At 56.6% G+C, this 24,470-nt stretch overlaps 3 protein-coding genes across 3 annotated transcripts; 2 read left to right on the top strand and 1 right to left on the bottom strand.

The window, feature by feature from the left end:
* The first annotated feature begins 83 nt into the window (after positions 1–83).
* Positions 84–3,524, top strand: PTSG_04892 (uncharacterized protein). Its single transcript, XM_004994153.1, has 8 exons — positions 84–547; positions 759–839; positions 1,004–1,224; positions 1,482–1,561; positions 1,665–1,723; positions 1,936–1,985; positions 2,236–2,439; positions 2,744–3,524. The coding sequence occupies exons 1-8, from the start codon at positions 374–376 to the stop codon at positions 2,853–2,855; spliced, it is 981 nt and encodes a 326-aa protein (XP_004994210.1). The 5' UTR covers positions 84–373; the 3' UTR covers positions 2,856–3,524.
* On the bottom strand, positions 3,448–21,569 carry PTSG_04891 (notch). The gene is made up of 12 exons (XM_004994152.1): positions 21,340–21,569; positions 20,859–21,118; positions 19,631–20,521; positions 16,325–19,347; positions 13,520–15,901; positions 13,040–13,285; positions 12,026–12,750; positions 11,569–11,713; positions 7,390–11,317; positions 7,061–7,107; positions 6,166–6,913; positions 3,448–5,868 (listed from the first exon to the last, which is right to left on the bottom strand). The coding sequence occupies exons 2-12, from the start codon at positions 21,076–21,078 to the stop codon at positions 3,716–3,718; spliced, it is 14,508 nt and encodes a 4,835-aa protein (XP_004994209.1). The 5' UTR covers positions 21,079–21,118; positions 21,340–21,569; the 3' UTR covers positions 3,448–3,715.
* Positions 21,570–22,164: 595 nt separating this feature from the next.
* Positions 22,165–23,249, top strand: PTSG_04890 (uncharacterized protein; the record flags this gene model as incomplete). Its single annotated transcript, XM_004994151.1, has 3 exons — positions 22,165–22,197; positions 22,522–22,640; positions 22,862–23,249. The coding sequence occupies 3 exons, from the start codon at positions 22,165–22,167 to the stop codon at positions 23,247–23,249; spliced, it is 540 nt and encodes a 179-aa protein (XP_004994208.1).
* Positions 23,250–24,470: the final 1,221 nt, after the last annotated feature.

The following is a 24,470-nucleotide window of genomic DNA, read 5'->3' as shown; positions in this document are numbered from 1 at the left end:
GGGTGAATGGCGAGGGTGCGCTTGCTTGAGGGTTTCGGCTGCGTCGAAAATCATGGCAAGATGTCATCCAATTATCCGGAATCGCAACAAACGCTGACAAGCAAGCAAAGCAAACCAAGAAGCAAACCAAAGCAAAGCAAACCACGACACATTCCGCACAACCGAACCTGCACGCAGACGAACACAGACGAAGAGACGAGGAGGACCTGCAGAGACAACGGATACGGACACAGCAGAAGCAGACACTCGAAGCATACGTCGAGCAAACGCGCAGGAAGCGACTGAGGCTCACACGCGCACTCACACATACACGCACGCACAGCAACAACAACAACACAACCAGAGCACTTCCACAGTACAACACGGGAGCGTGATGGCGTTGCCAGCGGCAAGTCGAGCAGCCATGCAAATGGCAAGGAGTGGTGCAACAAGAAGAGGCGTTGGACTGCGGGCCCTGGTGTTGGGCAGGCTGTGCAGCAGCAGCGCGACAAGCGCTTCTACGGGGGACCTCTCGTTCCGCTCAACAGACATTATGAAGCCAACTCGGGTGAGGCAGCGCGCATCCGCACGACACACGCACCCACAAACGCTTTTTTGGGTTGAATTACCATGTCTCTGCTTGTGGCTTCCAAAGTGCTTCTTCGACCTCAACGCTTACACAACCCATGCCACACACACACACACACGCACATCCACACACACACACACACATCCACACACACACACATACGAACACACGCGCACGCTCGCCGATATAGATGGTGCCGTTGTTCCCCACGTCAGACGTCTACTTCCCCGGTGAAGTTGCCACCATCCACGTGGTTGAACCAAAATACAAGGTGAGGAACCCATCGTCGTTGGCATCCGTACACACTTGGTTGAGGGTTAGGCGCTTTTGAAGAGGCTGTTCTTGTGCGCCTGATCTAACACATGCTGCTACGCGAAAGCAATTAACTCATGTCACACTCGCACCGTGCTGTCGCTCGCTCGTGTGCAAACGCAGCTGATGATGCAGAGCCTTGATCAGGAGAGACCCGTGATTGGGTTTGTGAGACAGCCGTCGGCGGTACAGCACGAGGAAGAGGACAGCGAGCACATGCCGCTCAGCACGGACTGGTACTCCGCCACCGTCGGCACGCTCGCTGAAGTGGTTGCCCACGAGCGCGACAACACCGCACCCCTCGATATCGACGTCGAGGACACATCCGAACTCGTCAAACTGAGGTCAGCCACACACGTGTGTGTGTGAGTGTGTGTGAGTGTGTGTGAGTGTGTGTGTTTGCATTTGTGTTTGCATTTGTGTTTGCATTTGTGTTTGTCTGTGCTTACATGTGTGTGTTTGTGTTGTACGTACTTTGCACGTGTTTTCATGTGTTTGCATGTGTTTGCATGTGACTGTGGGGTGTGCTGTTTTGGTATCTATCACTCACGCGTGTGTGTTGCCATCGGCCACTGCAACATGCCTTCCTCCCACCGTTCAGATTCACGGAGCGGTTCTCAGTCACAGACGCATCACGTGCATTTGTTGGATACTGGCAAGGCACCGTCCAGCGCCTCACAGGTACCTCCACTCCCTGTGTGCGTGTTTGTGTTTGTGTCTGTGTTTGTGCTTGTGTTTGTGCTTCGTCTGTGTCTTGCTGCTCACTCGCTCGTGTTGTCTTCAGATGAGCCCGTGACAAAGGAGGACCTGAAGCAGGCCGACGTGCTCTCGCGCACAGTCTCGGTACAAACTCTAAGCGTGCCTGAAGCGCGTTATTGCTGTCGTGCTGGTGGCTAAGGCTTATGGCCGCCTGTTCTGTGATTAAACACAACTGCCGCGCGTGTGGGGTTCCTTGTACTCTCGTACTGCCATTCATACGCCTCTCCCTCTCTTTGTGCCACCCTTTGTGCCCCTCACCACCTCCTCCATTGCTTGTGCTCCATCTTATCTCTCAGGCGTTGTTGAACGAGTACGCGAAGCTCGCCCTCGTGAACAATCCGCGCCTGTAAGTGCCGGGAAACCGTACTTATGTTGTCAACTATCAACTCACACATGGAACACAAGCACACACACACACAAACTACTTACATGGGTCGCTTTCAACTCACACACTCACACACACACACACACACACACTCTCTCTCTCTCTCTCTCTCCCTCTCACAACACACACACACGCACACACACACACACACATGCACACACACATGCACACACACACTCACTCACAACCCAATCTACACACATGTCCCCAGATTCAACCGGTTTCAGATGCGGCATGCAGCCGTGGCGACGAAAGGCGTGGCGCCCTTCTCGTTCTGGGTTGCACTGCAGATCAAGGCTGCGCTGCCGAGCACTGAGGAGAGCAAAGCGACGTGCCAGCAGCTGCTGCAAACCACTTCCGTCGTGGCAAGGCTGGAGCATGCCAGCACCCTCCTTACGGACATTATCACCGCAGAGTACGCTTGCTTTCCTTGTCAGTGTTTTGCTCCTCGTTTGCTGGTTTGAAGAGAGAGAGAGTGTGTGTGTGTCTGTGTATACGCGCACGTATGATAGTGCATGTGTGCTCGTGTGTGTGTGTGTGTGTGTGTGTGTGTGTGTGTGTGTGTGTGTGTGTGTGTGTTTGCACCATCCACTGAATCTCTGCAATTTCTACAACCCACCATTTCCTCTCGTCCCTTCCCTCTCATCGTCTGCTCACCTACTCCACGTACCCCCTTCGCTCCTCCTCCTCCTCACCACCACCACCACCACCACCACCAGGGCGCGTGCACAAAAGACGGCGCCACTGACATCTGATCCCGAACCCGCAGACCGCGCCAAGTTCAACAACCCACTCGGTCAACTCCGCACACACGGACACGAGGACATGTAGACATCGTGATGGTGTACAGACGCTGTTGTGTCGCAGAATAACTCGATACAATGGTGTGTAGACACAAAGGATTGAGCCATGCAGACCCGCTGGTGTGACACGTGCACTGGCGAGCTATTGTTCAAGGCCGCGCCCTGTGACAGTCGTCATGAGCGGTTTGCTTTCTCTGCGCTGTCGTTGTGGTTCTGCGAGACGCAGTTGTGCGAGTGCGCCTTTCCGCGCGCGCGTGTGTGTGCACATGTTGTCCATTGCGTGCAACTTCTCGCCGGTGGTTAGTCGTTTGTGGTTTGTGCTTTGTCTTCAACAGCTGCTCCGGTGTTCTTTTGTTCGTTTCCGGGCACAGAGCATGCTGATGTGTTGCTTTTGTCGTTGTGCCTTGTCCGTGTTTTGCTCATTTTAACGTATTCATGTGTTCATGTATGACTGCTTCATGTATCCTATGACACGGCTGTGTGTGTGTGTGTGTGCTTGTGTGTGCTGGTTCTGTTCCCATGCTCTTGTCTGTTTCGCATGTACTTGTTCACACGACTCTCGCAGGCTTGGTGTTCATTTCTGCTGTGTTTCGTGATGATGTGATACAAGTCCTTGTTCGTTCTGTTGTTGCTTCACTTTTAATTGGCTGTCGCTATGGATGGACCTTGTTCAATCAATGAATCAAATTTGTACATGCTTCTTCTCGACACAACACAACACACACATGTCTTCTGTACAGCTCAGCTGCACTGTCACAAAACCCGACAACACACGCAACATCACACAACATCACACAACCCGCCCTCGTGTTCCGCGCAAGCTGCTTTCACACACACACGCACACACAGAGACACACACACAGACACAACAGCGGATGCTGCTACTGCCTACTGCATGTGTGGATCCCACTCCATGGAGATGGTGCTCTTCTGCTTCACTTGTCCGCTCGGGGCTCGGAGGCGTGGGGGCGGCCGCACGCTGCGCTGTCCCTTTGGCGATGCTTCAAGCGACTGGATCGACACCACCGATGACGCGCACGAGTGCGAGCGGGACGGCAGGTCCGGTGGGGGCGGTGTCGTCGCCTTTTGAATCACGGAATAAATGTCCTCCACGTCGCGTGTCCCGCGGCGTTTCACAACCAACGTGTTGTTGGGGCCAGCACGCGTCTCCAGCGCATCTGCGTCAAACGAGTCACCTCGCTCACTACCGGAGCGGCCGTGGCCATACACGCTGTCCTCGTCCTCGTCCTCGTCTGTGCTGTCTGCGCGCTGGTAGCCATCGTCAGCGTCGCTCTCATCGTCCTCTGCTTCGTTCAGCGCCTCGTACACGGGCTTGTACCGCTGCTGTGCGCGCTTCTCCTGTTGCGGCGACGTGTTCGCCGGCCGTGTCCTGGTGTTGCTGTTGCCTGCGGTGTTTGCTCCCATCATGGGCAGTGGCAGTGGCGGTGGTGGCGGCAGCGGCAGCTCATCAATGCTGTCACGACCGCCGCCGCTGTATCCAAACTTGTTGGCCATCGCATACAAATCGTCAGCGCCGTCGCTGCCAGCGTTGCTCATGTTGCTGCTGCCCTTCCTCGTCGTTTGCGCGTCGTAATCACCTTCCTCGTCCACGTCCTCCGGCGCAACGGCGTTGTTGAGGGGACTCACGTCGTAAATGTCATCAGCGCCATCCTGCAGCGGGTATGGTGCATACGTCGCCTCGTGCTGCTGCTGCTGCTGCTGGTGGCGGTGGAACTGGTGGCGGTGGTGGTGCTGGTGGTGGCGGTGTTGATGGCCCATGGTACCACCGGTGCGGCTTGCGTCGGACTTGGCAATGGAGTACACGTCACTCGACGCTGCCACAGAGAGATTGCCATCATCACCGTCGCCTCTGTTGCGGATGGATGGCTCTGGTGCAACAATCATGGGCCCCGCTGACGACCGCCCGCCATAGTGGTGGCGGTGCGAGGATTGACCGCTGCTGACGACGCTGGACAGTGGGTGGTCATCGATGAACCCGTCCATCTCGTCTCCGAGCGTGTACACCGCATCATCATCACCATCGGTAGTCGTACCAGCACCATGGCTGTTGCCGCCAACAAGCGCGTCCCCTTCCTCGTTGCCAATGTCATACGTTGCGTCGCCATCTCCACCACCCCCAAGCGCCATTCCATCCCCAAGATCGTATGTGTCTGCGGCACTGCCCAGACGCTGCCCGCTCAGCGGCGGCGGCTGATCAGACGCACGCCGGCGGAATGTGGCGGTGTCATAGGTTGGCTCACTGTCACGCTTGCGAACCCTGGTACCACCGCCATCTGCGCCGCCGCCGCCGCCGCCTGCAGTTCCAGGGCGGTTGGCGACATCGTACAGGGGATCTGCGCTGTTCAGTCCTTCCTGCCCGGCATCGTAAACGGGTTCAAGCGTGTCGTCGTCATCTGCGCTAGCGCCATACACGGCATCAGCGTTGCCCACATCGTACGTGGCGTCACCATCAGCATCCGCATTGTCGGTGTTGCCAAGCGCGTACTGCGCATCTGTGCCTGTCTCCTGCCCCATGTCATAAATGGCATCCAGACCTTCCTCGTTGTCGTTGCCCATGGTGTAGATTGGATCGTCGGTCTGCACGTCTGCTCCCATGTCGTACATGCGCTCGTCCCCCTGCGCCTCGCCAATGTCGTAAATCGCATCGGCATCCAGATATTCGTCATGGGACGGGTTGGCAACGTCGTACATGGCCTCCCTGGCCCCGGCATACTCGCCAGTGTCGTGCAGAATGTGCGCTTCCTCGTACAGCGGCTCAAACACGCGCCCGTCTCGCTTGAAGAAGTCAGAGGCGTCAGCATACTCGCCATTCTCCGTGCGCACAACAGCAGCATCGGCATACAGCCCGCTGTCGTGGTAGAAGCACGGCACGAGGGAGCCGTCGCTGTTGCGCCGGAACACGCGGCGAAGACCAAGCTGCCGGTTGTCCTTCGTGCGGATGACAGGCATTGGCTGGCGGGGCCGTGTGCCCGCGAGCACATCCTTGATCTCTTCGTAGATTGGATCGTCCTCGGGAATTTCTGCAATGACATTGCAGCGTGAAGCACACGCGACATTGGAAAGAGAAAACGGGCCGAGAAGCAGTGTGAGATTGGTGTAAAGGTGGCGGGTTTTAGAAGTTCAAGAAAGGCAGCATCAGGGCAAACACACACTCACTCATACTCACAAACAACACATATACACAAAGCACAAATACCACCCAGACTAACGTGTGTGCACACACACACACACACTCAAGTCGCACATAGCACTTCTCCATCACACAGCATTCACAAACGCAGCACAAACACACACACACACATGCAGCACAAACACACCTTCGTAGATGTGCTCATCGTTCGTGTCACGGTTCTTGCGCCGTAGTTTGCCGTCGTCATTGAAGAAGTAGCGATTCATCTGCGCATACGTGCCATCAGGCAGCCGCACACGCGCGTTGGCATAGAAGCTGTTGATGTCCTCATACACATCCTGAAACGCCGAGTTGATGGTGCAGTAGTAGTCACCCTCTTCGTCACCAGCGTGCGCCTCAAGCACCTGGTCAATCTCAGCGTACAGCCCATCACCCAGCGCAATCAGCGGCCCTCGCGGTGCTGCGTATGTGTGATCAATGTCATCGCCAACAACAAGGTAGTCCATGTCCTCGTCATCATTGCCAAGGGCAAGCGCGTCGCGTGGCGACGACGCTGCTGCTGAGCCTTGTCGGCGAATCAGTGACGTTGGTCGCACCATCACCTTGGCTGGCTTGGGCAGCTTGCCCACGTTCTTCCCACCGCGACGACGCCGCCGCCGCTCGCTCACAGCAAGGAAGAGCAGCACGAGGAACAGCACGCCACACGCAATGGCAAGGAGCGTCACAAACATGGACCGTTGCCACCGGCTTCTTGCTGGTTCGGGCAGTTTGAAGCAGTCTCGGTGCTCCGTCTGCGCGTATGCACGCGGGCTGCTGCTTCCTGCGTTGTTGTACTCGACTGTCGGCTGCACACACACGGATGCACCCTGTGGCGACGCGCTGTCCACGACCACCACATGATACGCCACGATGCTCTCACCGCGAACAAGAAGATCCTGTATTTCGCGCGTACGTGCGTACATGAGCGAAAGCAAAGAAAGAAAAGGCCGATCAATTTGACATTTGCCGTGCTTGCAAGCAGCATGAAACACGCAAAGCACATGTCAAACAGCAACTACAAAACGCAGGCTGTGGCTGCTCACCCAGTCGGTTCCATTGGTCATGTTGCTCGTGGTCACAATCAGTGTGCCTGTGTGGTGAACACGGTGGGGTGATCAAACAGTTGGTAATCGTGAGAACGCGCAACAGACGGTACACACACACCCACATTCATCTCAAGCCCATACTCTCCTGCTCGCACACACATACACATACACGCACACTCTCGCACACTCACATGCATCTCAAGCACTAAATCACTCGCTCGCACACACACACACACACACACACACACACACACACACACACACACACACACGCACACACTTACACACTTACACACACACACACACATACACCCACAGCGCCGTACCTGTGACGTTTGAGGTGAGGTGGAGGTTGGCTGCGTTCAGGTCGGAGTTGTTGGCGTGGGCAATCGTGTGCACAAACACGAGAACAGCCGTCGAGTCATCAAAGGCCCAGAACGTCTCAACGTTGAGCGCAGGCTCGCCAATGTTGTAAGTCGGGCTGACGGCCACGCTGGCCGCGCTCCATGGCACAGACACACTTGCCGTAACATTGACGGTTGTGTTGCGAGAGATGGCTTCGTCGTCCAGCACAGCCACCGTCACGTTGAGAACAAGGCGGTCCCGGGTGTCCTCAACGTTGTTGAAGTTGTTCGTGACGTTGAACACGCGCACGCGCACGGCTGAAACACGCTGGTTGGCGTCAGCTTCCACATCAAACAGCCGCTGAGTGGCGTTGGCAGCACTGCTCATCATTGCGCCATCATCGTCGTCATCGTTGCCGGAAGCACGGCGTCTCCTTCTGTTGCTGTCAGCGCCAAGCAGCGCACTCTCCTGGCCGCCTTGCATCACAGCCACGCTCCCCTCGTTGTCAGAGGCAAAGATGTGGCCTGTGAGCGAAGAGAGGCTGGCACCAACAATTGCCGTGCCAGGCGTAGTGTGAAGATCAACCACAAGCTCGGGGAGCGTGCCCTCAGGCAGGTCCATATCAACCTGCATGTGAATGACATCGCCGACGCCGTAGTCGCGCGCCCGACCCTCATCGTCCTCGCCAGGGGCTTGCAGGTGAATACCAGGAACCACCACGTCCAGTGGAGCCATAACGGCCGTCTCTTGGCGGCTGGTGGTGAGGGAGCCGTGCTTGTATGTTGCTGCTGCGGCAAAGGCAAGCGTGCTTGACGGTTGCACGCGCTGCTGCACCACAAACGTCCACGTCACCACCACCGCATCAGTTTCGTTGAGCAAGCCAAGGTCGATGATGGGCGTTGGTTCGTACTGCTCAAAGGCGTGTTCAACAAAGACTGTGCCGTTGGTGCCCGTGTGCTGCATCGAGCGCACAGCCGTCACGTTGGTGAGCAGCGCTGCGCCTGGCACCATCAAGCCCACGGTGATGTTGTAGGCGGGGGCCTCAGACTGATCCGTGTGCCTGAGGAGCTGCGTGAGCACGATCGTGTCGCCTGCATCTGCGGTTGCCACGCTCGTGTCGCCCGTGAGCTGCAAGAGCGGGTACACCACCACCACGTCCAGCTGCTGGTCGTCTTGGTTCGTGAACTCTGTGTAGTCGAGGTGCGCACGCAGGGTCTTCACGGCGCCGTTGAAGTTGACGCTCTTGTCATCTGCCACCCGCAAGTACACGTTCAGCACGACAGTGTCCTCAGCAGTTGCCAGCGGGCTGCCAAACACAAACTCATACTCGCCGTCAGCGCTGCCCGTCTCAACAACGGTTGGGCCAGCACCAAGGTCGATGTTGGGGTGGCCATCGCTCACAACGTGGTCAACGAGCACTAAGCCCTCGGGCACATCCAGCACCGCTTTGAGGTCCGTGTGCAAACCAGCATACACATCCACAGTCAGGGTGAGCCAGATGACACCACCCACGGTGACCTCGGGGGCAGGGCTGCTGTTGCTACCAGCTTGTGCGTCGCCAGCAACACGCCTCCACCCACCAACAGTGCGCGTGGAGTACACGGCCAAGTCCAGCTGTGGATGGCGCACTGTCATGGTCCACGATGTGGGTGGCTCCTCCGTGTGCAGACGGGCGAGCTCGCGGGTGGGGTCCGCTGTGCTCAGCCACGAAAGCTGTGCGGAGTGCTCAACGGGCACGCCCACGGGGAGTTGCGTGATGGCGGTGCCGGCGAGGGTGACGGTCCACATCTCCGCTTCGCCGACGCGGTCAACGAGCAGCCGGTACGCCTCCAAGTCTGTGTCATACTCAAGCTGCGTTGACGGGTCTGCGCTGGCGACGACGGCGTTTGAAATTCCCGGCAAGAACAGCAGCAGCTGCGCATCAAATGCGGTGGCAGCAACGACGCTCGCGGCGAGGGAGTTGTTCACGGCAAAGTCAAACGTTACAGCCTCCTGTGCTTGCACGGGCGTCACCGGCGATTGCTCTGTGGCGCCAAATGACGGAGTGAAGGATGCAAACACCAGCTCCGGGTCGCTCACGGTGAGCATGTGCTCCTCCGAGGACGTGAACACGGCGTATTCTGCGTTGCCGCCCAACGCAAACACATCACCAGCTTCGATCCACACCAAGTTGCGCACGCGCGCATTGCACTCGTACACAATGTCGTCATCCTGCGTGTACACGGCCGACGTGGCCTCGTTCACGGCATCGCCCCACGCCAACGTGATGGTGTGTGTGTTCGCATCATGCACAATTGTGGGCTGCACGACATTGCCTGGTGATGTCGCACCAGGGGTGATGAGCACGTTGTCGCCAACAGAAACTGTCGTGCATGTGTCCACGATCATGGCTTCCTCGTCCCCGCCACCAGCACCAGCACCAGCACCACCGCCAGCGGGAAGGCTGATGGTGGTGGTCAGCGCATAGCTTCCGCGCACACGCACGGTGTGGCGAAGTGTGAGGGGCTCGTACACGGACACCTCTGTAACATCAGTTTCGCCTGGAAAGTTGAGGCGGACAATGTCTTGCGTCAGGACGAGCGCTGCCACGTAGAGTGTCTTGAAGTCATCAGCGACAGCATACACGCGGCCAGGGTAGGTCGGCGACCCTTCGGATGTGTCGAACGTGAGCGTGGCGTTGGCGGCAATGGCGAGCCCTTGCTCAACATCGGAGCCAACCTCAGTAAGGACGCGCACGGCAGCCGTGTCATCCGGAAGAATGGTGGCGAGTGGAATGGACAGCACGGACGTGGCAGTGCCGTTGGTGCCGTCGCGAAGGGTGAACGGGTGGTCGGTGAGCGGCGCGCCGTTCACGCCGACCAGCACAAGCACGGGAATCAGGGACGATGGGATGGCAATATCAAGGCTGGTGTTGAACATTGGGGCCAGGAAGTTACCATCCTGCTCAACAGTAGCATCGAACTGCAGCGTGTCCCCAGGCAGCACATGGTTGCGCACCACTGTGTCAAGCGCCATTGCCGCGTTTGGCAGCTGCAACCTGAGCGTCTCCATGTACGATGATTTTCGCGTGCTGCCCGGCGTCCCGTGTGTGTGCACAGTCTGCAGGCGGAAGCGCATCGCCTTGTTGCGGTCCTCAAGCGTGGACACAACATCTTGCACGACCGTGACGATGGTCACCACCATGAGATCAGCGTCGTCATCCTCGTTGTCGTACGTGTTGACGCAGTTGTCAAACTGCAGCACGTGGTCAACCGCACCCGCAGCATCCTCAAGCACAGGCACGCCCTCGCACGCCACGTTTGCGCCAAAATGCAGCTCAACCCGATCCAGGCGCAGGCTGTCATCGCTCGGCTGGTCAATGATGAGTGTGATGGACGGCACGGTGCCCTCGGGCAGCACCAATGTGTATTGGAAGGTGGCGAGCTCGTGCACAGCAACGTCGTACCCGGCTGTGGCGGCGATGCTGGTGCTGACCAGTTCCAGGTCGTCGTTGACACCTTTGACGAGGAGAACAGCCGACTCTGCAACGCTGGTGAACGCCTTTGCGTCTGCGTTGTCTGCGAGCGGGGACGAGTGTGCCGTGGTGGTGACGTCGCACTTCAGGTCGGCGGCAGATGGGATGATGTCGTTGCGTACGCGGACAGTGACGGACGTGGTGTAGGACTCTTCCTCCAGCGTGAGTTTGGGCAGGTGCCACACGACATACCCCGGCACGGTGGTGTTGATGGTGGTCGGCAGGGTGCCTTGCTGCACGGAGACGACAGCCGTGTAGTCGGGCAGATGAGCCTCGATGAACACGTCAAACGTCGTGGAGGTCGATGATGGCAAGTGCCGCACCGTAATCTCAAATGAAACCTCATCGCCAGCATCCACCGCCTCACTGTCAATGCTCAGCACTTCCACAGCGCCCTATGGTGTGTGTGTGTGGGGGGGGGGGGTGAGTGTGTGCGTATGAGTGAGTGTGTGTGTGTGTGTGTGTGTCGAATGCGAGCGCATGTGTGTGTATGTGTGTGTGAGTGTGCGTGTGTCCAGCGATGGCCCCAAACCACAGTGGTTGTAGTGTGGCCAACAGGGCAAGTGTGCAAGATGCTATGGGCAGAGTGACACGAGACAAGTGGTGCAAATCGCCTAATCAAGACTGTGCGCATGCTGGAACCCACCTGTCCTGGGATTGTGATGGCCACGGGGTCGGTGGTGACGACGGGTTCGATGACGCGCACAGTCTCAGTGCTGGATGTCAGCTGCGTCGTGTCGGTCACGAGCGTGGCCGTCGCCGGCAGCACAATCCCGTTGATGTTTTCAGGGCTGGGAGTGTTAGTAAACAACAACGCGGAAGAGGGTGAGCGATGGCATGCTATTGCAGACGTCTGCGACTCAACCGCACATCAGGAGACATACAGAGAGGGAGAGACAAAACGGTACAGACGGAGACACATGGCGTCAATTGTACACACACACAAACCACATACACACACACACATGCGCAACACACGCACATATACACATACACAAACCACATGCAACAACACAACACAGACAAACCACACACACAAACACACGCACACACACGCAAACACGCAACACACACACACTTCCCTAACACGCAATAATACGCACATGTTTGCAACGAGGGCGGCCAGCTCAATGCAGATGGCGTCACCATCATCTTCAACGTTCGTGGCGGTGTTGACGAGTTCACCAAAGGCAAACAGGACCAAAGGTCCACCGGTGCTGTCATCTGTTGTGGCGTTGAACATGTCGCCTTCAACAAAGGACAGCGACTCTGCGATGTCGGCGCCGACGGAGTACAAGCTGGCGTTGAGGAAGTCCAGTCCAGAGTGCATGGCGATGGCGAGGGACACGTTGGTGTGGCCCTCCAGCACGGTGATGCACGAGCGATACACCAGCTCCTCAGCAACGTTGACTTGCGTGCCGATGGTGTCTTCGAGGGAGGAGCGATCCAGATACATGGTCACACTGTTCTGCTTCGCCGGGTTGATGTGCTGTGATGTCTCGCCAAAGTAGGGTGATGTGTCGTTGAAGCCATCGCGGAAGCGGCCAGGGTGGGTAAAGTTGGTTGGCGTGGACCACCACGAGTTGGTCGTCGTCACGATGATGTCTTCGTTTGCTCGAATCTCATCCACAACCACGACGTCATATGTGATGGTCAGCTTCTCGTCCCCGTCGCTCGCGAGCACGCTCATCTTCTCAAACCCAACCTCAAACACAGATGCGTTCACCACGCGCAGTGTTGGGGTTGATGACAGCACTGTTCCGCTGAAGATGTCAATGCTACCCGTTTGCAGCTGCACCTCTGCTGGTGTGGTCACCACCACTGTCGCCTGCATGAATAGCGGAAGCGGAAGAGTGAGCGAGCGAGCGAGCGAGTATGAGTGAGCGAGTATGAGTGAGTGAGTGAGTGAGCGAGTATGAGTGAGTGAGTGAGTGAGTGCATGTGTGTGCGCACGTCACGAGTGTTGGCTGGATGAGAAGGCGGCATGGGTATGCATGCACATCAACTATACGAGCACGAAACTGCTCACAAGTACGCACACAAGTGCGCACACAAGTACGCATACAAGTACGCACACAAACACGTGCACAAATGCACATACACACATGCGCACGCACCCTGTAAATCGGGGACGTTGAAGCAGCGTCATGCTGCACAATGGTTGTGTATGTGAGCAGGTCCTGTGCATCAGGGCGGGCTGTTGGTGTGGAGACGGAGCTGGACACCAGCGGCTCTGCAATCTTGATGGGATAGCTGCTGTCCACCCACCGCGCAGAACCAAGCCACGCCAGCCCAGTCTCAACGTTGATGAACGTGTTGAGCGCATTGGCGGGATCATTGTCCACGAAGAAGCGAACGCGGACCTGTGGTTATGAAAGCCGTGCAGGGAAAGGCAGAGAAGTCGATGCGCACAACAACGTCGTCGAGTTTGCGTGAGGTGAGATGAGAAATGATCGTCCAACACACACACGCACACAGGTAAACAGATATAAGAAAACGTATAACCACAACTAACATACACACGCACACACACACACACACACACGTGCGCGCGCACACAACTCACGCACACGCACACGCACACACAAACAACTCACGTGAATGTCGTCTTGCAGGTTGACGGTGTTGTTGAAGGTGTTGCTGAGGTCACCCAGGTCGATGAGAACAGCGGTTGGGTCAGATGGAAGCACAGCAAAGTTGTCGTCATACGTCTGATATGGCACAACATTGGAGCCGCTAATCGACCGCCCAATGCGAACTATCGTTGCGTTGAGGAACGTCGTGTGCGGCGGCACGGACACCGCCAGCACCGCGCCCGGCATCTCACCCTCAGGAAGGTTCCACAGCACATCCACGGTCGCCTCCTCGCCAATTGTGAGCACGTTGTCCAGGGTCTCAGCCTCGGATAAGCTGGTCACCTCGTAGCGGGCAACGGGGCTGACAACCACCGTCGTCACGTCAAGGTCAAGCGCGTACTCTTTTCCAGGGTACGCGGCGGTCTCGTTGTCGGGGCTTGTGTCGTAGCGCAGGCTTGCGGAGTTGACAAGCTTGTCTTGTGGGATTACGTCCTGCACAACCTGCCCTTCAATCACAATGTGCACGCGCTGAAATGGACGCAGGTGCGCAAGCCGCAACTCAAACCCTTGTGCAGTCAGCGTCAGCGGAAGTGAATTATCGCCACCACCGTCACTGCTTGTGCTTGTTGTTGTTGTTGTTGTCATCGCGCTGGTGCTAGTGGCAGTTGTAGTACCCGTGCTGTTGACACTGCTGCTGTTGTTGGCGGGTGTGGCCGCAGTGGTGGAGGGGGAGGCGATGGTCGAAGCCAAGGGGAGGCAGGCGGGTGCACTGGCAACCAAGGGATCTGTGGTGTTGACGAGACAGGCGACTGCGGTGGCGTTGTCTGGAACAACCTTGTCAGAGAACGCGTACGCGAGGAAGACGTCGTAGGCGTCAGCAGAGGTGGTGCGGTTGTCGTGGTTGAGCACAACTGCAAATGTCACCACGTCACCCGCATCGTGGCGGTGGTTGATGGGATCCGAGAGCAGCAGGCGCGGCTCCCGTGCTGTTGTGTTGACCTCCACGTCCGCCACGGATCCGTCAAACGACAGGCGCGCAAAGATGAGCTGCTCCGTGTCACGCAACGCGTAGTTGCTACCGAAGAACGAAGGCTCCGCATGGCACAGCACGGACATGAACAGGGATGATGCCTGTTCCTCCGCTTCCATCGTGGTGGTCCCATTTTGCTGCGACGACGATGACGATGACGAGGAGGAGGCAGCAGCAGCAATCAAGCGCTGCACTCGACCAAAGTCAAACTTGACGCTGCGACCGCCACTCAGAAGATCGGCCATGTCACCAGCATCGAGCGAACTGTTGCGGATGAGGCCACCAACGCCCGTCACGGTGCCGCTGAGCGCAATGTAGGCAGACGGCATGTAGATGGTAACGCGCGTATCCGTTGTCGACGCAGGCAGCGTGATGGTGTAGTTGAGGATGAAGAGCTCATCTGGCACGACATCGTATCTTGGAGACTCACGCGTCGTGGCGATGCTGCTGAACACGGGAAGGCCCGTGAAGTTAGCGTCTTCAATGTCCATCGTGTGATACGTGCTCTCCGTGTCCTCGTATCCAACAAGCGGCACGCCGGCGCTGTCGTCCAGTGGCGTGGCTGTGCTCGCGTTGCGCGGGTGCGTGTCGAAGCGGAAGTCGTAGTCGGAGCGAAGACGACGACCGGCGGGCACGGTCTGCAGCACCGTTGCCTTCCACCGCCAGTACGCGTTCTTGCCCAGTGGCAGGCGTGGGATGGTGAACAGCAGTCCACCTTGGTCTGTTGCGGTGACCTGCGTTGCCTCCTCCGCGTCGCAGAATTCGAGGCACTTGATGGTGTCGTTCTGGATGGCGTGGTGCACGTTGGGAGTGGAGAGCAGCTGCAGATCATAGGCCGGGGCTGTCGAGTTGACGTCGTGCGTGACGTAGAACATGTAGGTGACAACGTCGCCAGCCTCGGAGTCGCGCGCGTCTGTGTCCATCCACGTGAGCAGGCGAAGCTGCGGGTGCACGACAGTCACGTCTGCCCACCACACTGCGGTCGTGTTGGTGCCAAGCGCAGATGTGTACTCCGCCGTCAGGTCAACAAAGTGGCGCCGACGGTTTGCAGAGAGCAGTGGATCAGCAGCATGTTCGTCGACAACTGCCGTTTGCAGCTGCACCTTGAGGGTGTTGTCGGCTGGAAACACCGTGTTGGCTTCACTTGGGTCCTGCTTGCACTGCACAGTGCCAAACACCACGCGCACTTGCTTTGGGGTTGCCATGGTTGGTACTTCAACAGCGAAGGCGGTGGTGTTGGACAGGCACGCTGGCAGACTGGCAATGAAGAAGTCAGACGCATCGGGAACCACAAACGCGTTCTTGTTTGTGTAGGGGTCCAGCACGAAGTCGAGGGTCAGGTTGTACTCGCCAAACGGCAATTCCACGCGAGCCTGACGTCACAATGGACAATGAATGTGTTGGGAGTTGCATGAAAAAGGTGTGAGAGAGAGAGAGAGAGAAGCTGTCGCTGTTGGCGATTAAGTTGATTTGCGTCACATCACATCACGAACATGGGGACACGAGTACGCATGTTCAAGTTTCACATTCACAAACAACGTGAGCACACACATACACCACTTACAATCGTGTGTGTACACCGACAACACAGATACACCACTTACAATCGTGTGTGTACACCGACAACACAGATACACCACTTACAATCGTGTGTGTACATGTACACACACATACACCGACCACACACACACACACACATACATACACACACACACACCGTACACGTGGGTGTCATGTGCACCAACCTCCTCCCCTCCGTCTTCTCGTCATGCATATCCACAAGTGCATGTACGCACCTCAAACGTCAGGATCTCGTGGAGAGAGACGTCGTTGCTTGGTGTGTCCGCGTTGTCTGTTGCGTGGAGGGAAATGCGAGAAGTTGGTGCCACGGTCGTGCCAATCTCAAACCACGGCGACGGCGATGGTTGCAGCTCCACAGCAGGCCAGCCCTGAATTGCGGATGGTGTGCGGTACTCAACCGTCAACAGGGACCGCGCAGAAGCTGCTGTTGTCTCGTTCAGTGCCACAACAGCAGCGTTCTGCACAGGAAAGAGGGAGGTGGCGCCTGCTGCTGTCTCGGACTGTCGCTGCACGTCAAAGCAAATCGTGGCATCGTCAACCGTGGACGCGGTCATGTTGGACAACAGCTGCTGCAGCGCGCCCGTAAGCGTGAGATTGGTGCTGCTGTGGGTGGTTGAAGCCGTGCTGTGCATGTCACGAAGCACAACGCGCGAAAACGTCGAGTTGAGCGTGACAATGGTTTCTGCTGGGAGTAGGGTTGCCTCAAACCCGAAGGCGGTGTGCTGGATAGAGCGTGGGACGATGGACCAGTTTGTCGGTGTCATGCTGCTGGTGATGGAGGACTCCAGCTCCAACAAGAGATGTACCTGCACGCCATCCACAATGCTTGCAGGCAGCGGGTCCTGGTACTCTGGGCTGAATGGTGCGGTGACACACACCTCCTGCACAACACTGGCGTCGTTCACGTACACGGCACCTGCCGCTGTACTAGGCGGTGATCCTTCATGTACCAGCGGCACAGCAAGCACGTGTGTGGTGTTGCGTTCCACATCAGCAACATAGTGTCTGACAGGGTCAGTGAGGGAGCTGTTGTTGGCTGAGAGCACAGCGGATGCCAACGCCACTGTATTGGGGTCGCTGGCGATGCTGCTGCTGCTGATGGTAGTATTGCTGTTGCTTGAGGTGTTGCTTGGCGGCGGCGGGGCAGAGGTGTAGGTGGCGGTTGCAGCAAAGTAGAGCGGCGTGAGTGGAGCCGTGTTTCCGGCCACGGTGCTCAGCACAAGGGCAGACACGCTGCTGTTGTTGGTTGGGGAGAGCGGTTGTGCACAGCAGAACGTGAGCGTATTGAAACCGTCGTCAGCATCATCGTTCCAGTTTGAAGCCATATGGCCACTCTGGTCATTGGAGAGCGTGCAGTTGAGGCCTTGGGGAAGCAACAGCTTCGTATCCGTCGGCGAGATGAAGGACAGGAATGGCGAGGCCGTGAGGGTGACACAGAGGTCGTAAGCAGGAGCAGATGACCAGGGCCGGTGCGCAAGGTGAATGCGGTGTGCAATGACATCGCCGGCATCCAGATGGTGCGGCACGTCCTCTGCGACATACGCCAGCTCAAGCGCTGGCTCCAGCAGCTCAACTGCAAAGTGCGAAGCACCCATGATGGCGGCCTGTGCTGATGCGAGGCCTGGCAGGGCGACAGCCTGCACGTCGATGCTCAGCTGTTGCCCGGCTGTCAACAGTGGGGTGTGTTCACTACTGATGCGAATGGCTGTCTGGATGATCAGGGAGTTCGTGCTGGTGTTGACGAGCAAATCCCGCGCAGACAACAGCACGCGGTCTGTGTCGCTGTCACCAGCAGCCGCTGTTGCGTTGGTGGTTGTGGTGTTTACAGCCTGCACAATTGCCTGCACTGCACCACTGGCACCACCCACAGCGTCCTCTGGGGCATTGGTGGAGACAACGACGCTGCTCGCCAGCCCAGCCTGCAGGGAGTACTGCAACCCAAGATCGAAGCGGAGGTATGGCCCGGCAATCTCTGTGCACATGTACAGGAGGGCACCAGGGGCGCTGACAACAACAGCAGTCGCATCAGCATCTGCGTCATCTGATTGTGGTGACGATGATGATGATGATGATGATGATGGCGGCGGCGCTGTTGTTGCGGAGGCGAAGCACGATATGGTGGAAAGGGTTGTGGTTGCTGAGATAGTGGGCAAGCGCATGGTGCGAGGGTTCAGCTGCAGGCGTTGCGTATAACGTGGGTTGACAGCGGGCGCCGCTGCGATGGCGCTCCCTGTTGTGTTGGTTGTGCTTGGGGTTGTGGTGGTATCAGGGGTGATCGGCCATGCAAAGAAGGACACCTCAATCTCGGGCAGCGTGACCGTGGCGTTGCTGCGAGCCAGATCCGTGAGGCTCAGCTCCACTTCAAACTCAGCGACGCCACCCGCCGTTGTGTTGAGGGCGCTGAGCGTGGCACTCGTGCCGGAACACCACGTGCTGTTTGCCGTTGCAGGTCCCGTTGTCGTTGCAGTTGTGTTTGGTTGCGTCGCAAACAGGCATGGGAAAGCCAGCGTTGCATTGATGACCTGTGCGGATGCGTCTGCACCCCCGCCCTGTGCGCCGGCAACAACGGCGATTGTGGCGTTGTAGAGTGGCAGCGACGGTGCCGTGAATGCGATTGCGACGGTTGTGGTTTCCAGTGCGTTTCGAAAGGGCGGCACTTGTGATGGGCTGAACACCGCGTCAACGCTCGGGTGGACAACGGACGCGTACGCCGTGGCGCTGATTGGAACCGGATGAAGGCCATCGTGAACCACTGTGGCCCTGATGGACAGCTCCTCCTGTCTGCCGGCACTGACATCACCGAGCACGGCAAGCTGTGCAGTGACGGCGACGGCTGGGGGTGATGCCGGGTGTGTGGTGTCCAGCAGCCCAAACGACAGCAGCACCGCAGTATCGTTGACGCGCTCAAATGCAAACGGGATGCTGCTGTAGTTGTTGCTGTTGCTGTTGTAGGTGTTGGTACCCCAAGTGAGAACGGCTGCAGAAGGCAAGGCAGCGCCCGTGACATTGCGGTCTGTGCTGTTGAAGGTCTGGTGGATGGTACCGTTGACGACGAAGGCCATAACTGGTGTTGTGGCAAACACGAGCTTCGCAAACGGGGTGTCGTGTTGTGTGCGCAGCAAGACGCTGACGTTGCTCGTGCTTGCGGTCACGGGAATGGTGGCAAAGGCAGTGACATAGCTTCCCACTCGAACAGCATTATTCTCAGCGGCAGCGACAACTTGTACCAGCGGCTCCCCTATTGATCCGTGAAGGCAGTGGTGGTGGTGGAAGGGGAGGTGGTGGAAGGGGAGGTGAGCTGCTGAATGTGCAAGAACGCCATGTGCATGTGCACGCAAGGTCTGCATACACACTTTCATACACACACACACAGTTTGCAAACATACGCACACACACACACGCGCACACACACGCGCGCGCGAACGCACACACACACACACACACACATCACACACACACACACACACACACACACACACACACACACACACACACATGCACACACACACACACACACACACCAATGCAGTAGTCGCCGTCACCGAAGAAGCCCGGGTAGCAATCGCAGATGCGCCCCTCCGGCCTGTTGAGCGCGGGCGGTGGAAGGTCGGTGCACATGGCGTTGACATCACATGGGTTGCGACGACACGCGTTCACGTCGAAGCAGATGTCCTCTCCATTACCCGTGTAGCCGTAGTCGCATCGACAGGACCGCCCCTCTGTTGAGTTGGGTGCTGGCGGTGGAAGATCCGTGCACACGCCAAACTCAGGGTGGCACGGGAAGAACGAGCATGCGTTGATGTTGGTGCAGTTGGTGATCCCATCACCCGCGTACCCTTCCAAGCACGAGCATACGCGACCGGTCTCTGTGCCATCAGCTGGTGCCGGGAGGTCCGTGCAGTTTGCGTTTGTGTGGCATGGGTTGGCGGCGCATGCGTCGATGTCAACGCAATTGCCGTCAGCTGGCTGGCCTGGCGCAAGCTCAAACCCAGGCGCGCACGTGCATGTGCGCCCAAGGGTGGAGTTTGGTGCTGGTGCCGGCAAGTCGGTGCAGATACTGTTGTCCCCACAGGGGAACCAGGCGCACGCGTTAATGTCTTGGCAGGTTGCGTTTGCGTAGGAAGGGGTGAGCACGTGAAAAGCGGCAGCCGTTGTCATCGCTGGTGCAGTTGTGTTGCCGTTGGCTGTGATGGATGTGATTGTTGTTGCTGTTGTTGTCGTGGTGTTGCCATTGACAGGCTGCGTTGTGCTGGTTGTTGTGGTTGTGGTTGTGATTGCTGGCGGGAGCACGAGGGTGTAGCCTGCCTCGCACCCGCACACGCGCTCATACACTGTTGCGGTGTCGTTGCTCTCGTGCACTTCAACTCTGCATGTCGAGTTGACAAACCCACAGGGTGCTTCCTGGCACAAGTCTGAAATTGTATGGTGTGTGTATGTGTATGTATGTATGTATGTGTGTTTACGTGTGTACGTGTGTGTACGTGTGTGTATGTGTGTATGTGTATGTGTATGTTTGTGTGTTTACGTGTGTACGTGTGTGTATGTGTGTATGTGTATGTGTATGTATGTGTGTTTACGTGTGTACGTGTGTGTATGTGTATGTGTATGTGTATGTGTATGTGTGTATGTATGTGTATGTGTGTGCAAGGGGTGAGAAAAGAAAGGGTCCAGTCATTCCAGTGGTGCTCAGGAGTTGCTGACGAGCGGATGGGTGAGGTTTGTGTCGTAACAGAAACGCGTTGTGTTTACCTGATTGTGCGAGGACTTGTGCTTGCAAGCAAGATGCCAGGAGGAAGAAGAGCAGCATGACGAGATGGGAGTGGATGTGTTGGAGATGCTGGCTCAGGCAGAGATGTGGTATTCTGGCTCTGTGGTGGTTCTGGGGCATCGCTGTTGTCGTCGCAGTTGTCGTCGTCACCGCTTGTTGCACACACCCATGACACTTGCCTGCAGGCACTCGTTGTTTCATGAGGATGCAAGCAAAGGTGTGCTGATGTCGTGTTCAGCTACTGCGGCGAAGAGCGTTGTGAGTGTGCGTTGTGTGTGCTGTTAGTCTTTGTGGTGCTAGTGTTCGTGTGCGCGTGTACTGATTGTGCAATGAGTGCTGCTTTGTCTGTTGTTGTGTGAGTGTGAATGGGTGAGCATGCAAGAAGCAAAGTGGGTGAAACGAAGAGCTGGGGGAAGGGGCGCGGAACAAGTGAAACAAGCGATTGGACAATGCATCGCTTACATTGGTTTCTTCTTGGCTAGGTCCCCGACCCACGAGCACACCGTCAGACACAAGGTCTTGTGTGTTCAGCGGAGGTGTTTGTTTCGCTCGTGCAGAATGAGGTGGTGAATAAGTCAAACCACGCAGGCAGGCAGGCAGGAAGGAAGGAAGGCAGGAAGGAAGGAAGGAAGGTTGGTGCTGCGTGTGCCTGTCGTCAGCGAAACGATAACGGAAAGCGGCCCACGCAAATGCTCAAAAGGATGAAATGCAACGCAGCTCCTCGTGTCTGTCCTAAGTCGTCCAGCCTCTGCTACGTCTGTGCTACGTCGCTGGCGTGTGTGCGTGTGTGTGTGTGTGCAGCTTTTTTGTTGCTTGTCGTCGTGCTCGCTTCCGTCCGGTTTTGGTGTGCCTCCCAACCGCAACAGCAGTGTTGTGTGGTCGCGCCTGCATCTTGGCTGCACGAGCACCAAGATGCCTGTCATGGTTGGTGGCGTTTTGGGCTTGGATTGACAATCCTGACGAAAATATCCAATTACAGGAAACCATTCACAAATTTTCTACAACCAAGGCGAAACATGGCGGAACAGAGTGAGTTGGCTGGATGGATATGAATGATGGGTTGTTTGTTTAGGAGGTGCGTGTGTTCTTGTCTGTATTTTGTTTGTATGTTGTTGTTGCATGTTGCTGTCTGTTGTTGTATGTTGTTGTCTGTTATTGGATGTGTCCTCAGGACTGTCCTCAGGACCTGCGCGCCTTCCTTGCCTTTTGCTTGCTTGCTTGTTGTTTCTTGTGTCCTGACTGAGTGGTCGCAATGCAGTGTTGATGAGCCACATGGTGGGCTCGAAGATGCGTCAGGCACAGGAATCCATGCCTTTCGCCGTGAGTTTGTCAATGTGCTGTGTTTGTACGTGTATTTGTGTGTTGGTGTGTTTGTGTGTGTGTGTGTATTTGTGTGTTTGTGTGTTTGTGTGTTTGTGTGTTTGTGCGTTTGTGTGTTTGTGTGTTTGTGTGTTTGCGCGTGTGTGTGTGTGTGTGTGTGTGTGTGTGTGTGTGTGTGTGTGTGTGTGTGTGTGTGTGTGTGTGTGTGTGTGTGTGGTTTTGTGCTGCGCATGACAGTACCCGTTGTGCGTGTTGTCCAAACTACCCGATACGCTTTCATTTCCACACACACTCTCACGCCGTACTTTGCCTTTGACGACGCAGGACGAGCTTGATCCCAAGACACAAGAGAAGGAGAAGAAAAAGAAGAAGAAAAAGGACAAGGAGGCGCTGCGGGAGGAAGAGGCCCGTCGGCAAAGACAAATCAAGCAGCAACAACGCAGGTGCGTGTGTGCGTGCGTGCGTGTGCGTGCGTGCGTGTGTGTGTGTGTGTTGCATGGTACTTTGGGGCAAACAGTGTGGTGAAGAAAACGTGGCATGAAGTACGCCCGAGCACACGTTTGCTCTGCACGTGCTTCGCACGATCACAGCAATGAAACAAATGCAACCCACCACCAATCTCCACTCTGTTTTGCCCCCGTCCCCCCTCCGCCGTTCCATGCAGGGCCAAGTTGAATGAGCGGCATCAGAAGATTCGGGACAAGTACGGGCTGGAAGGTGGAATGCCCGTCATCACGCCATGCGAGGAGAAACCCCCAAAGCAGGAGGACTTGACTGGCTACCTGCTGAAACGAGGCAAGGTGAACACAGCCTTCAAGAAGAGGTGGTTCCAGATTGAGGATGGCCAGTTGTCGTACCACAAGCACTCGTTTGAGGCGCCGTGTGGGTTCATTCGCCTGTCCGACATCAAGCGTGTGCGGTTACTGGACAAGCAGAGCCCACCAGAGCTGCTGCTGGAGACAAGCGCGCGCACGTTTGTTCTCCGCAGCCCGTCTGATTCCTCCAGCGAGCTGCAGGCCTGGGCAGCCGCCATCGACCTTGCCATCCCTTGACCGTCGTGTGCGTGTGTGTGCGTGTGTGTGCGTGTGTGTGCGTGTTTGGTGTGCATGTGTGTCTGTCTGTGTGTGTGCTTGGTGTGCGTGTGTGTGCTTGGTGTGCGTGTGTGTGCTTGGTGTGCGTGTGTGTGTGTCTGTGTGTCTGCATGTCTGTCTGCCTGCCCGCCTGCCCGCCTGCCTGCCTCTGTCTGTCTGTCTATCCGTCTGTCTTCATCAAAAGTGCCTTCACGCACCCTATTTTGTCAGTGTGCCTCCTTCCCGGCTTCTCGCTTCCGTGTGACAGCTTTCACCCTCGCCCCCGCCCTTTGTGCTGTTCTGACGTTTGAACAGCAACAGTTGCTGGGGTTGACGTGCCTCCCCCTCCCCAATACTTGTTTGTGCTTCTTCTTTCTTGCACCATAAATGACCCCCCTTCCGTTTCCCCGTAAGCCCTGTCCGTTGTGTTACGGTGCCATGTTATGGTGCTGTGTTGCGGTGTTGTATAGTCGTTTAGTGTGTTCATGATGGCAATCGACCCGCGTGCCAGTGACGTTGGACCGTAGCGGAAATGAACTGCGATAACAAGGCAATAAGCAAAACAGCCGGGGAGCACGATGGGCATTGATAACACACGTGCCATGGACTGAATTGGGCGAATAACACGGAGTAGGCGCAAGAAACAAAGCTCCAGAAACCAAGGCGTGCCAACATACGAAGACGAAGAGGGGACAGAAGGGAAGGCATGGCCACCAACGACACCAGCAACGACAACAAACAAACAAAGACCAACAGCAGCAAATACTGTCATCATCATCATCATCATCATCATCATCATCATCATCATCATCATCATCATCATCATCATCATCATCATCATCATCATTGCCGCCACCACCATCATCATCATCACGCTGAAGACGTTGATCTGCCGGATCCGCTCATTCTGAGAATGCGGTAGCGCCCGTGTCGTGGTGGATCGCTGACGTGTGTGTGTGTGTGTGTGTGTGTGTGTGTGTGTGTGTGTGTGTGTGTGTGTGTGTGTGTGTGTGTGTGTGTGTGTGTGTGTGTGTGTATCTGCGTGTGTGTGTGTGTGTGTGTGTGTGAATGTCGTTTCTAGTATGTAATCGAGGTTGAAATCAAAAGCTGGAGAAGACACCAAACAGGGACCGAGACAATCCCCGCCATAAGAGCCACCGATGCATTTGTCCCATTTGAGAGGTTGATGATAAACTATAGGCG

The sequence above is a fragment of the Salpingoeca rosetta genome, assembly GCF_000188695.1.
Source record: "Salpingoeca rosetta unplaced genomic scaffold supercont1.11, whole genome shotgun sequence".
NCBI classification, from domain to species: Eukaryota; class Choanoflagellata; order Craspedida; family Salpingoecidae; genus Salpingoeca; species Salpingoeca rosetta.
Note: the sequence above shows the minus strand (reverse complement) of the source record. Positions and strands in the feature narration are given on the sequence as shown.